This window comes from Salvia hispanica, chromosome 1, assembly GCF_023119035.1.
Source record: "Salvia hispanica cultivar TCC Black 2014 chromosome 1, UniMelb_Shisp_WGS_1.0, whole genome shotgun sequence".
NCBI classification, from domain to species: Eukaryota; Viridiplantae; Streptophyta; class Magnoliopsida; order Lamiales; family Lamiaceae; genus Salvia; species Salvia hispanica.
In genome coordinates, this window is record NC_062965.1 from 9633182 (window position 1) to 9647640 (window position 14459).

Below are 14459 nucleotides of genomic sequence, written 5' to 3' on the forward strand. Positions count from 1 at the left end.
ATACTCGCAGCAAATAAAATGACAATAACCTTATAAAATGATGTATAAGCTGGAAAAAATGACATATAAGCTGATAAAATGATACTATCAACGGATAAAATGATGTTTTAATCTCACAAAATGATATATAAGCTGATAAAATGATACTTCTGACTTATAAAATTATAAAATGATACTCGCAGTTGATAAAATGATACTTTCAGCAGATAAAATGATAAAATGATACTTCTGACTGATAAAACGATATAATGACAAAATCATACTTGTAGCAGATAAAATGATAATTTGGGTGATTATATTCGAAACCACTATTACAAAACGCTATTATCAAGTCATAGAAGTTAGTATACAGGGGGTTTAAATTCTCTAATCATCTTTTCAACATCAATTTCTTCTTTTTTGCTGTCATTCTCAAACTTCTTCTTTATCATTGTAAGTGTCTCAAAAGCCTTCTTGTTAGTATCTCCAATAAGCAATGCTTCAGTATATCTGGCACGGAGTTTTATGAAAGACTCTGTTCCCTTCTTCGTTAAACCCGAATTCCAGTTACGAACAGGACCACCCATGTAAGTCTCCAAATGGCGCATCACATAAATTCCACAGTCAACTTTATTTGTATCGTTCTGCCATGGCATATTCATGTATCTGGTTTTTGACAGTTTGACAGTTCTTCCCATTGATGGATTGACTCCATTTCCAAGATAAGTTCGGAAGAAATTTCTCTATTCAAATAACACAAAACATACATGAGGTTGATTAAAAATTATATTATGTTCCATACTGAATTATATTCAATGCATTTTAACTAATAAATACTGAATGCATTTAACTAAACATACCAGAGTACTTGGTGCATCTTCATATTTCTTCTCAAGTAAATCTTGACTAACCAGAGAATTGTCAATCACATCCATCATTTGCATTTTGAGATTGAAGCAGATGATATAATAATGTTCGTACGCCCAGATCGGAAAGAATATCTAATTTTCAAAACATTATATATAAATGTCATTTTCAAAAATATAGGTATGTTTAAGGGATGTGATCATATCATAACCCATATTTATTGTGATAACCTAATAACCCTCATTTTATGGATGAAAAGTATCATTTTGTAGAACAGTGTTGATGAAAAGACGACTCGGTGATGCCTTTGATTTGAATTTTTCATTGTAGTTGAGGAACACAGCCCATGCATCTATGATGTTGATCCTGGCGTATGTACGTGGAGCAAGGCTGTGGAAGTCAATCTTGAACAATGTGATCTTGTCGTTCTCATAAACTACCTCATAACTGATTTCAAATTCATATTTAATGTTAGTTAAAAGAACTGAATAAGAATATAATTATGTAATTCAAAACTTACTGTTCACTTTCTTCATCTTTCATCAACCAGTACATTATTTCTCTCTCTTCTTTATTCAGCTTTCCTTTCAGATTCACTGCTCTGACATTGTAGGGAGAGCACATTGCTTCAACAATTTTCTTTGTTGTTCTGACCACTTTCTCCTTCTCCTTTTCGACTGGAGGATCTTGATCTTGAGAAACCATCTTCTTCCCTTTGTCCTTATTCAAATTTTCTTCTCTCTGTTTTAAAACTTCATCATCTCCTTTTTCAACATTTATATCCTTGATGACAGTGGATATTATGTTATCAACTCTGTCATGCTTTCATTTAAAAAAAATATAAATTGTTATTGACAGAAGGGATACTATTTTATGATGCAAAAGTATCATTTTATGATGCAAAAGTATCATTTTATCATTTTATTATGCAAAAGCACAATTTCTATTATTTTTTTCAGGCAAAAGTATCATTTTATCATTTTATCATGCAAAAGCACAATTTCTATCATTTTATCAGGCAAAAGTATCATTTTATCATTTTATCAGGCAAAAGTATCATTTTATCCGCTTAAACTATCATTTTATGATTCAAAAGTATCAGTTTTCAAATAAAACAGAACTACCAAAAAACATCATCAAACATATATCATTTTAAACATATAAACAATCATTTTATGTACTTAAACTATCATTTTTAAAAGTTACCTCATATTCTTCATTCTGAACTTCTTTCTCTGAAACTTTTTCCTTTTCTTTTACAGCTGCTTTATTAGCCTTTTCCTTTTCGCTTTCATTCTGTTTCTCTTGCTCGTTTTCCACCTCATCATCTTTTTCCTTCTCCACATCCTTTTCCCGATTAAATTCTTGATTCTCATTAGGACTGTCATCACATTCAGGTATCAGAGTGAAGGTAGGGAACTCATTCTTATTTTTCAATATATATGTCCTCTCAGCAGCTTTAGTTAACTCAATCATGATATCAATCCATTCAGGATCATCAGTTTCATCATTGTTTATAGCCTGTGTCATTGTATCCTGACTTTCTATAACATGCTTCACACCTTCCTCTCTCAATCCCATTGCATTTCTCGTTGTATCACAGATTATCTTAAAGCTATTGAGATTCCTGAGTTTATCCGGCGCTGCTTCAAGGACATCAACCATCTTCAACATTGAGGCTTTAACATCCTTTGCAGCTCCCTTCCATTCATTTATGAAATTCTCCCATTCATTGGTTGTCCCCACTTCATCATGATCATGATGATCATTTGTCTTCAAAACTTCTACATCTTGAGATTCATCTTCTTCGTCATCTTTATCATTTTCTTCATGTGGCTGCTTTTTATATCGGTCATACATATGACCCAGACCAAATGTTGAATTCTCCATTTCTGCTCTTTGTCTATCTTTCAACAGTTCTGCAGTCCATCCTTTCACTGTTGGGTAACATCTTGGCACCATTTTTTTTTCAAAGAGAATCCTGTCCACGTAACAAGCCTACATTAAACAAAAACTAAATATTAGTTTTTCTGTAAATAGATTCATAGACAATGGAAAACAAATATATTCTTACCACTACAAAGATAACTGGCCCGGTAAATATCTTTGCTGTGTCTTTTTTCCACCTCTTTTGTGTTTCATGCAATCTGGATATGACATAGCCACACCAATTGTATTCTTTGATCTTCTCAACATCAGCTATGTAATCTAAAATTTTTGGCCTCAAATTTCCATCAGCAGGAGTGTTAATCAAGGCATACTCCATGAGAACCATAAAAGTCCATTTAAAGAACTCACCACCTTCTTTGTCTCTCTCCATCTGCTCTACAACATACTTTGGCACCATTTTTTTCTCTCCACCTTTACAGAATTTAGCAATTTCAGTTTTGATGTGGGTATTTTTCTGAAATTTGCTTTTATTGATAGGTAAAGATCCAATCGGGAACCCAAGAGTTATGTGAACATCTTCATCATCTAAAAACAGTGATTCCCCACTGTTCAACTCAATTGATGAAGTTTTACTGTTAAAGTTGTTGATTAGATAATACGCTAATGCTCTTGGGAAACTTCTTATATTGAAGTTTAGGAGTGCGCCAAACCCAATCTCTCTAACAGCTCTTCTTTGATTCTCGTTTAGAGATTCAAGCATGTCAACGAAGAAGTCAGTATTCCTTCTTCCTGCCAAAGTTGCTATCCTAATGACTGCAATATCTTGAACAACTTTTTTCTTGCTCTTCTTTGATGCTGTCTTACCATCAGTTGTATCGTCATTCTTTCTTTTCTTCTTATTTCTTATATGTTCTACTTCTTCTGCTAATGTTCTACGTTGATCATCATCATCATCACGAATGTTCTTTCCTAATAAACAAAAGATTTTAGTGTGTTAAACAGTTTATGTCATTATATAAAGTCAAAGTATCATTTTATAATCTGAAACTATCATTTTATCAAGGGCAATTATCATTTTTTCTTCTGAAACTATCATTTTCTATATTTCAATGAGTTTAAAAAAGCAGAGAGGGAATAACTTGTCACTTAAGTAGAACAAAACACTACTTACAAAGTATCATTTTATCATTTTCAGAAACTATCATTTTATGCACCCAAAGTATCATTTTATCAAGCAAAGGCACAATTTCTACATACAAAAACACAGAGACACACACAACAACACACACAAAAACACAGCAGCAGTAGCATCAGGACACACACACAAACAAACATAAAGTATCATTTTATCACATGAAACTATCATTTTTTCATTCAGAAACTATCATTTTATCCCATGAAACTATCATTTTATTCCATATCCCATGAAACTATCATTTTATAATCTGAAACTATCATTTTATCAAGGGCAATTATCATTTTTTCTTCTGAAACTATCATTTTCTATATTTCAATGAGTTTAAAAAAGCAGAGAGGGAATAACTTGTCACTTAAGTAGAACAAAACACTATTTACAAAGTATCATTTTATCATTTTCAGAAACTATCATTTTATGCACCCAAAGTATCATTTTATCAAGCAAAGGCACAATTTCTACATACAAAAACACAGAGACACACACAACAACACACACAAAAACACAGCAGCAGTAGCATCAGGACACACACACAAACAAACATAAAGTATCATTTTATCCCATGAAACTATCATTTTTTCATTCAGAAACTATCATTTTATTCCATATATCCCATGAAACTATCATTTTATAATCTGAAACTATCATTTTATCAGAAAGTATCATTTTATCTACATTTAAACAGATCATGCAAACACATAGCAACACACAAAGCAAAACACACATAAACAAAGCAAAACACACACCAGCAGCATATATTGTTATGCATGAACGATATTGTATAAATATAAGAAATATCTACACTAAAAAACTACAGAATCTAAAAATAATCGAGAAAATCATCAGCAAAATGATAAATCGATCAAAATCAAAAGTGAAATAAGTAATAAACTTCATCCAACCTTTCTTCGATGAAAAAACTATGATTTCCTTCGACATATTCCAGAATTGTGATGATTTTTCCTTCGATTCGTAGGGTTTCAAATGCGATTCAGAGTGTTTGAGTGTTTCCTTCGATTCGTAGGGTTTGAAATTCGATTCAGAGTGTTTGAGTCTGAGATGAATTCAGATCGTTTTCTTTTTTCCCACCAATTTTAAAATTGAAATGACAATTTTGCCCTTAATATATTCGAAAATGATAGTTTTATTTGATAAAATGATAGTTTTGTTAGATTAAATCTAGACCACATATTTTAAAAATGTGTGGTGGAGATTTAGTTATAGGGTTATCACACAAATTGGGGTTATCATTATAATGCACTATATATATATATATATATATATATATATATATATATATATATATATATATATATATATATACTAACAAAATATGAATAGAATAAATTGGTGGAAGGTGGAGCCCACTTACCATTTATTGTAAAAGTAAAATGGAAAATAAAACTCTATTATGAGGTGGAAGAATATGCAAATTATGACTCTTATGGTGGAGCACATGGGAGAACATTTTTTTTTAAATTGCGGGTGGAACAAATATTTTCATTTTGGCCTGGACTACCATAACATAGGTAGTAAACTTTGAAAAATCATTAAAAATTCAAATTAACTAGGGTTAATGGACTTTCATTTCTACGACCTCAAAGAGTAAACTATGATTTGGATAAAAACGAGATCATTAAGAGTGGTTTTATCACTGATCCGAAATTTACATACAGTTCCCATGCATTGTTGCTAGCATAACACAAATATATCTAGTGATTAAAATGTAAACGTGCTATACAACGCAAAAATTGGGGCAAACTTAACTACTTGGCAAAATGGATGCCAATTAAGTTTCCAATTTAAATGGCATCAAAGCTCTTCGCCCTGCTCCTGATCCCTGATCCATTTTGTAGCTACCCATTTCTCACCTTTGATCACCGGACAGCTCCCGTGGAGAGATGCCTGCAATATTGAAATCATTTCATCGCTCCAAATATGAGATTAAAAGCAGCTAATGTCACCAAGCAAGATCTTGCCTACCAAAGATGCATGATTCATCTTATGTCTTTCGCTCCTCTAATGCACCCTGCACCTTCGTCTCCTCGTTGTTTCTCTCTTCTATTGTCTTTCTACTATTGTCATTTCCTATCCCTTCCCATCAAACTCGCTGAACTAAATCAATCGTGCCTCATAGCGCGTCTCTTGCCAGCCCATTTCACAACGTCACTATAGGCCTCCTATGACCTAGCTATAGTTCTCCCTCTGTTTTGACAACTCAATTCCTCTTAATATATAAGTTTCTGGATGAACTGATAACACTGTAGATATAGCTATAATTCCCTCTCCATTAAACAAACTTTAGAAACTCAACGACTCACTAAAATGATGACAAAACTATGAACTTTGGAAAATACCATATCAAGTTTTACCTAGTTGCCTATCTTCTTTCACATTTTAGCATTTTCTTTATTAGTGCTATCAATTGGACAAAAAACCATCAATGGTACAAAAGAAAAAAAAATGCCGAAATTCGAATATCGTAAAAAGATATGAGCAAACTTTGAGACATTATAAGGAAAATAACTTGTAGGAAGTAACTCACGGGATCAATTGTGCCATTTGGAAACAGGGAGTAGAATAGTAGCCCATCTCCTGTCCGTGGCTTCACTTTTAGACCAAGACATTTCCCAAAATCGTAATTGCTATCTATGTTTTGCCCATTCTGTATATCAAACCATCAAGATATTGTAAACTACAGCACTTGGTTGAGGTGGTTCAACGAGAATAAAAAAAGATCAGGAATTAGCAAAAGGGGCGAAGATAACCTCTAAAGGGAACATGGTTTCACCACCTTCTTCAACATCAGATAAATACAATAGAAAAGAAGCCAGCTGAAAATTTTCAAAATTAAAGTTAGTTTGCCTTTCAACACTAATTACACGTAACTGGAGACATATTTCAACAGAAAGCTTTGGATAGAACTTAAAAATCTTTGGTTCACTGAAGGGTCAGATGTTATTCGCTGAAATCTAGAGAGATGCGTAATAATAGGCACAATGGTATAGTTTCAGTTTCCATGCCCTTGTGAAACTATGGTCAAATGAAAAGAAATAAAATAGAGTGAAAGTAAGAGAGTTGTGTTTCCACATAGCTGCCTAAAATATATCAAACCATTTTCTATTACCCCCAGGTTCAATAGCATGAGGATATTAGAAGAAGAACTAAAGAGATATTACCATTAAAATTCCCAGACATTGATTATTCCACATATTTACATCTACGTTTTATAATAATCCGCAATGAACAGCATAACATAAAAGAACAGCTAGTACAAATGCTACAAGAACTATCTAAAATAAAACTTATATTACCCGCTGGCTCTTTTGTGGGCCATATTCAGCTGGATTGAATGCATCGTAATGTGACTGGTATCTCTGCCCAATCTCATAACGCAAGACATTGAAGGACTGAAACATGGAAATACACAGTATTAAAAAGGTTATGGTAAGAAGATGTGATAGAGCAAAGGTGATTGATGAAGAGAAAACAATAGCAACTGAATAGAATTCCTCAAAGAGACCTACATGATGTATCCCAGAATTGACAACAATTAAAGAAAAACATAGCTACCAACTAAGACGCTTTAAAGGATAAAAGCCTAGCACATCAATGTCCATGCATCAAAAAATTATGACGTAAGCAATCATCCTGTAATCCAGGTCCATTGCCAGACATGAAATGCTTTAAAAGGAAGACATCTAATAGTAAATTGCTCTTTATTTCAAAGCAAGCGTGCAGATTTGAGTGCATACGACAATTTGTTTAAGTACAAAAAAAGAGTTTCAGGTATTTTGTCATACTCAAATGAGCACCGACTAGAAAAAATAGAGCCAATAGAACATAAATAGACCAAGTTCCAAAAGTGCAATACCTCTCCATGTTTCCTGGGGATCATTGTTGCTCTAGCAATTTTTTCCTCAATCTGATCCAGGGTTCCACTTTTGTCTTCATTTGCACTGATAAACATCCCAGAACTAATAGGAAAGAACTCAGCATTTCAAATCATATGTTAATAGTCGTATTATGAAAAGAATCAAACACCAAAACAAAAGAACTAAAATGGGTAAAGACTACGTCCAATGCTTATAACTCCAGCATTTGACTCAAGATGCTATCAGTAATCACCTTGTCCTGACTCCTTTCGTATTATCTGCTGTTTCTCCCTGCCGTAGAGCTAAGGTTGATGGCCTGAGATTTACTTTTGCCATTCTGATAATGTTTTGGCATTGTTCTGCAGTAGCAAAGTTCGGAAAGTATAAAGCCCTAGGCTTCCAGCTCAGAATCTAGAAAAAAAAAATCAACGGACAAAGACAACTGAGTTAAAACGAACAAAATATTACACCGAAAATGAAGAATGAGCTGAATGATCTAGCTATAACATGCTAAGATATGTGCTAAAAACAAAATAACAATAACATGGTAAGATCTGCGCTTCGCTTCCTGTCTACCAAAAAAAATGTTTAAGATCTCAGTTGAATTATTTATACTCAACAAAGAAAACTTGAAATTAACAGAAATAGATTAAATAGTATTATTCAGTTATCTAATCAATGTAGCCTAAGGATTCCAACCCATGTGTTACTGTTGCTGCTGTGCGATCAGAAAGCACTCAGTTAAGGGCTTAAGATCTAATGATTGGTGGTTTAATATCATTTCTCCTTACTGTTGAAGTACCAAAATGCGACGTGTTTATCTTCCAACAACCTGTCGTGGGAACGAACGGGAAAACCCTAAGCTAGTAAGCTAGGAGATGAATCACGAACAAACTAATTATACACTGGTTAAGCTTTCCTGCACAAAGTGTTTTTCTACAAAACTAGTACTATATGTCAAATTATTCAGTCGTTAAACGATCCATGAGTGAAATTGAATTAAGATGCAGAGCTACATACCTGAACGGGTATCGTCTCCACAGAGTCCTCGCCGGAATCTCCGTGTGCGATCCCCTTCAAATCCATCACTTCCTCCACCAATTCCCTCGTCCGCGGCCTCAAATTACTAGTAGGACTCTCCTGCCGTACACATTTATCAACTCTATTCACACCGAGCATGATTAAAAAGCAGAATTTTCCAAAATTGAAGGGGGAAAACAGTTGACGAACCTGCTGAGAGAAAAGAGATGCGCCAAAGAAACCGGCGAGGAAGAAGAAGAGGCATAAAAGGAAAATTAAAGGCAGTCCTAGGGTTGTCCAGCTTCCTCCGGCGACTTTGCTTCCTTTGATCTTCATTCTCTTCTACTGCCTATTCCGAAACGCGATCGGAAGGAAACAATTGTTGTTCAAGCTCAGTTAAACTGATTTTGCAGCGGAATCGCGGTGCGTTGGCAGCAAAAACGCCGGGAGATTACGGTTTCGGAGTGTGGTGAAGCGGCGGGAATTGTTTTCCTGCCGTTGAAGTCGTCTCCTTCCTTCAAATCAAAAACTTCATTAATGGATTTTAGACATGATTGTAATATAGGAACTTGGCCCCACCCGGATTGACTTGGATTTAGGCAATCTTCAATTAATCTTAATTACTCAAGTTTATTTTTGAGTTTACCTCAAATAAAATCATTATACTAGTAGTACTTTGCTTTTATGATCTTAAAAGAAGTGAAATTCTGTAATGTTTATGGTTTTTCAAATTATTTTAGGCGCCTGCTTATGGAGATAATTTACTCCTTATTTTAAATTGATTTTCTTCTGAAATTTAGTGAATTAAAACGTTATTATAGAGAGACAAGATACGTCTACAAATATTTTATCTTTTTAAGTTTTGTAATAAATTTTTGTTCAATTTAACAAAATAATAATAATTAAATTCAGAAGTCTGTTAAATTATAAATCTAATTAAACTAAAAATAAAAGTATAAAAATTTATGTGTGCATGTGTTAGCCGAGCGTGATTAATGCTCCGACTATTAATGTCACGAGTTCAAACTTATTATGGTGCGACTTTTGAAAATTTATGTTTATTTGCTGATTAAAAAAGATATAAATTAAAATAAAGTATAAGGACTTAATAAACAAAAAATTAAAGGATCTATTAAAACAAAATACATTGTATAATAGCTAGTTGCAATCTCATTCTTCGTGTTCGATACGTGGTACTCATCTGTAGCTATACTATTGCTACAACATATATTTGTAGTTGGTTTTAGTACTAATAAAAAGTGCATCATCTTCCTTAAATTCGATTGACTTAATTATCTTAAAAGAGTGGATTACATAATTTATCTTGCGATTGTTAAAAACAATGGAATAAAATTCCTGAGTAATGCATAAGTGATACTCTAATTATTAGAGTCAAAGGAAAATAACAACAAAAAGCTGAATGAATATTACAAACGAAATATTAAAACAAACCAAACTATAAGACGAGTCAAGGAAGATCTTCTTTCCTCAAGACAATAATGCTTTCGAATTGGCGTATTGGCCCCAAAGATAAAAACGACTTCCCTCTGACGTGTAGAAGCACCTCAAAATCACTGAGGATTGTCAAACTTGATAGAGCGCCGATAATCGAGTAATATAATGTTTCTAATTGCTCCCTAAATGTTGAGAACTAGAAAGAGATAGAAAATGTTTTTGCTGATGTTTCTCTACAATTCCATGTATTTATAAATACAAAATGAGGAATGGGAGGTCATGAAATTAAAGCACCATAAACGACATTATTAAGGCAATAATTGCTACAAAAAAGTGAAAAGTCAAAAAGCTTCCCATGAACATCCTCCACTACTCATGTCATTTATTTCCACAAGGGTAAGGGTGATATATGATGAATGGGGTGGATCGTGCAACTTGTTGGAGGTGAATAAGAGGGAGCTTGCATGAGATTAATGTTCCACTTCCCTTTTAGTCTATGAACGTCATAAGACAAAGTAGTTAAATGAGGGAGGACATTGTTTTTCGAAGGAGTGGTTGGAGATTATAACTTACTTGTAATTGATACCATGCCCACATGATATTCGTATACTAGGAAGGATTTTAGGTCATGTGCAAACGATCAGAATATACATATTGGAACAATTTGTAATACTAAAATCAATTTATAAAAATTGCACAAAATACTAGTACTTGTGTATTTGATATTCCATTGATTGAGAAGAAATTAGGCAAGTGTTGGAAAACTGAATTGAGATATCATAAAACGGATAAAACACAAGTTTCTATTAACTGAAATCAAAGTCTTACAAACACGCACATAAAAATGCAAACCAACTGCATCACATTTACTCTATCATTATTCCATTTCCAAAGAGGTTCTAAGTCCGGCCGCCGACTTGAATCCCTTCCTGCGCCGTGCTCTTGATCGTCTCGCCGGCTTGCTTCGTCTTCTCCCCGACATGCATCGTCCCTTCCTGCACGCGCCGCTTCGCATAGTCCAGTGGCTCCTGCCCGGTCGCCTGCCTGAACGAGTTGAACACCCACGAAATCGAGGAGAGGCCGGTCAGCCCGAACGCCCCGGACGTGAGGAGCGCCGCCACGGCCCCGGCCAGCAGGATGATGGCCGGCACCAGGATGGGGCTGAAGATGACAAAGACCGGGGTGGCAACGGCGAGCCCGATGAGGCTGCCGACGAGCGTGATCCCGGCGAGGCCGAGGAGCGCGCCGCCAACGGGGAGGAGCGTTATCACAGCGAGGACTTGGCCGGTGGAGGGGCCGTGGCGCGGGAGGAGGGAGGCTTTTCCGGAGGCGTCGTAGCGGTGGAGGAGGGGCTGCTGCTGGGGGTGGACTTGGACTTGGTGCGGCTGTGGGCGGTTGCGGTCGGCCATGATGAGATTGAGATGTGGTGAGAAGGTGGAATTGAAGGTGTAAATATATGAATAGGGGGCCAAGTGCTACGTGTTGGGGGCCAAGGGGAGGGGGCTTGCATGACATACAAGTTGCACTTAGCTTTTGCCACCTTTTTATTTTCTTTCTATAATACTATCAAATGCTACTTACTATAGTACTACTACTATAAATTATTGGGCTGGAGTTTTGTGGAAATGCTATTGGGTTTGTCTATAACGTTGTATCATATCCCTAATTGTTTGTTATCGAGTGTCATTTTATAATCAACAGTGTAGTGTCATTTGATCACTTCATTTTTCAATGATAGGGCAAAATTTTTAAATGTCCACTTTCCTATATTATACTCCTTCCTTACAATAGCGGGGTCATTTCATTTTCTCATTCATTTTAAAAAAATAATTATAAATAATTAAAGTAGAAAAAGAGTAAAATTATAAAAGATACTCCCTCCATCCCACAAAAGATATCACACTTTCATTTTTAGTTTGTCCCACAAAAGATGTCATATTTTCCTTTTTGAAAAAAGTTCTCTCTCACATAAATATAAAAATTATATTTTCTCTCTACATTTAACATACAAAACAAAACCTCATAAAATCTCGTGCCGTCCCACGAGTGTGACATCTTTTGTGGGACGGGGGGAGTAGAATACTATACAGAAGAATCTTATCTGCAATACATCAAACATTTGTAAGTCAAGTTTGACATTTTATCTAAACAGAAAAATACAATGAAAAATAAATTAGAAAAGCATACAAAGAGCACATTCGTATCACTAACCCAAAAGAGGGTTTATTGTATTGATTAGCTCCCACTAATTTTAACATATATTATGTCCCCCAAACATAAAATACGAATTTATATAAAATATAAATTTTAGTCGTCCAAGATCCAAGTCTATTATTGCAGCCCCTGCTTTGGCTGATCACTACAATAATATCACAAGGTAGGCCTCCAAGCCAATTGCAACAACTATTTTTGCAGTTCTTGGTTTATTAATCCAATTAATATGCATCCATAAACTATTTAGGTCGCTTTAGCGTCACTAAACAATTTAAGCAAGTAAACCCCATCACACGATGCCAACCATGCATCTATGAATGAGCCTAGAATTTAGAGTAAACGCTTTGGCGTAAAACTCGTGGTCGAAAAGGCTAGGAATATCAAACAATTATGATGGACGATGTTTCGTTTGTTTAAAAAACAAGACTTATATTTTATGGCGAAAAAGTGTGATACTAGTTATGTGAATATAATATCCAATATTAAAACTTAAACAGTTACTGGGCGCTGCCTACCTAGACATAGTATAACCTAGACTACAAATATTGGGTGCCACCTACCCAGACATAGTATAACACGGACTACACATACTGGGTGTCGCCTACCCAGACATAGTATAATACAAACTACACGTACTAGGCGTCGCCTACCCAGACATAGTATTATAATACGACTACACATACTGGGCACTAGGCCTGTCAAATTGGGTACCCGCAGATACCCAATGTGAAATTTTCGGGTACCTGATCCCGAAATTCTCAAAATCCAATACCCGATACCTAGGGACGGATCTAATATATGTTTAGATGGGGCAAATGCCCCACGTCAATCTCCAATATATATTGTAACGACCCGCCCATTTAGGGTATAATAAATGCGGCGTTCGCTAACTAGGTAGACCTAAAAGCATTAAAGACCATAAACTAGGGTTTCACTAGAAAGGGATTTGACCAAAGCATTTAATGAACAATTAAATAGGAGAAGAATAATGCCTTAGCAAAGAAATCCATCAAAAGATTAAAAGCTTAACCAAGTTCTTCAAAAGAGAATATTTCTAACTGTTCATATTCCAAAACATACCCACGAAAATAAAAGTATTCATCCCAACCAAAAGATAACAATTTTTCATAAAATAGCGGAAGCGACCAAGAAAGAAGTGAGGCTATGTATGAAGACACAACGACACCTTAAGTACCAACAGATCATCTTATTATTCTCTACTCAACACCGCCGCCCGCTCGTCACCACTCAACCTGCACATAAGGAAAACACATGCAGGGCTGAGTACTATAATCATACTCAATGGGCTCATTGCCGAAAACAGTTTGATCACAAATATAGTTATTATCATGCCATTTTCAAGTGTCCGTCGGGGTTTTAACTTTAGAAAGACCCGAGGCACCAAAATATCTTCTTTCTCAAATATCACGGTCGCGCAACCATTTTTCTCATAGACGTTTACCATATCCTCATTCTACATGACAAGGAATGCGGCCACAATCCAGGTCACTAGACCGGCCAACCCGTACGCTGACTCTCGGTCTAACATTGGTGTACACTAACCCAAGTAGAGTTTGCGGCTCTACAAGGATCCGAATTCGATTAAATCAATAGTGGCATAGCCACGAGGGATAGGCACGACAAAACAAATCAAGGCATGATAACACATCTTTCATTCTCATCAATATCAGTTTAGGACAATGTCCTTATTTTAAAAGAAAGCCCACCTCGTAGGTTTAGCTCGATAGAATTCTTTTCTCCTCGTTTATCACGCTGAGAGCGCGAAGTATCACCTTTAAATTAGGCATATCTCAAATCAGTTTCAATCATGGATTTCAAATCATGCATGATCTCACGTTTCCCTTTTTCCCATCGATTATTTTCAAAATCATCAATCAAAATCAAAGTATGATTAGCATATCATTTTTATTCAAATAACAACTCCAAATTCACCATTAAATCGT

General features: G+C 35.2%; 2 protein-coding genes across 3 annotated transcripts; both read right to left on the minus strand.

The window, feature by feature from the left end:
* Positions 1 to 5547: 5547 nt before the first annotated feature.
* On the minus strand, positions 5548 to 9348 carry LOC125210482 (probable prolyl 4-hydroxylase 9). Of its 2 annotated transcripts, XR_007174371.1 has the most exons (9): positions 9037 to 9348; positions 8827 to 8946; positions 8060 to 8217; positions 7806 to 7908; positions 7246 to 7341; positions 6700 to 6765; positions 6477 to 6596; positions 5915 to 6136; positions 5548 to 5836 (listed from the first exon to the last, which is right to left on the minus strand). XR_007174371.1 is itself a non-coding variant. In XM_048110034.1 (8 exons), exons 1-8 carry the CDS (start codon positions 9160 to 9162, stop codon positions 5744 to 5746), a joined length of 882 nt encoding a protein of 293 aa, XP_047965991.1. In that variant the 5' UTR covers positions 9163 to 9348; the 3' UTR covers positions 5548 to 5743. The 2 variants fall into 2 exon arrangements, 1 of the variants encoding a protein (XP_047965991.1); XM_048110034.1 differs by lacking the exon at positions 5915 to 6136.
* A 1715-nt stretch (positions 9349 to 11063) lies between these two features.
* On the minus strand, positions 11064 to 11716 carry LOC125200816 (oleosin H1-like). Its single transcript, XM_048098596.1, has one exon. The coding sequence runs from the start codon at positions 11688 to 11690 to the stop codon at positions 11181 to 11183; it is 510 nt and encodes a 169-aa protein (XP_047954553.1). The 5' UTR covers positions 11691 to 11716; the 3' UTR covers positions 11064 to 11180.
* Between the last annotated feature and the right edge of the window lie 2743 nt (positions 11717 to 14459).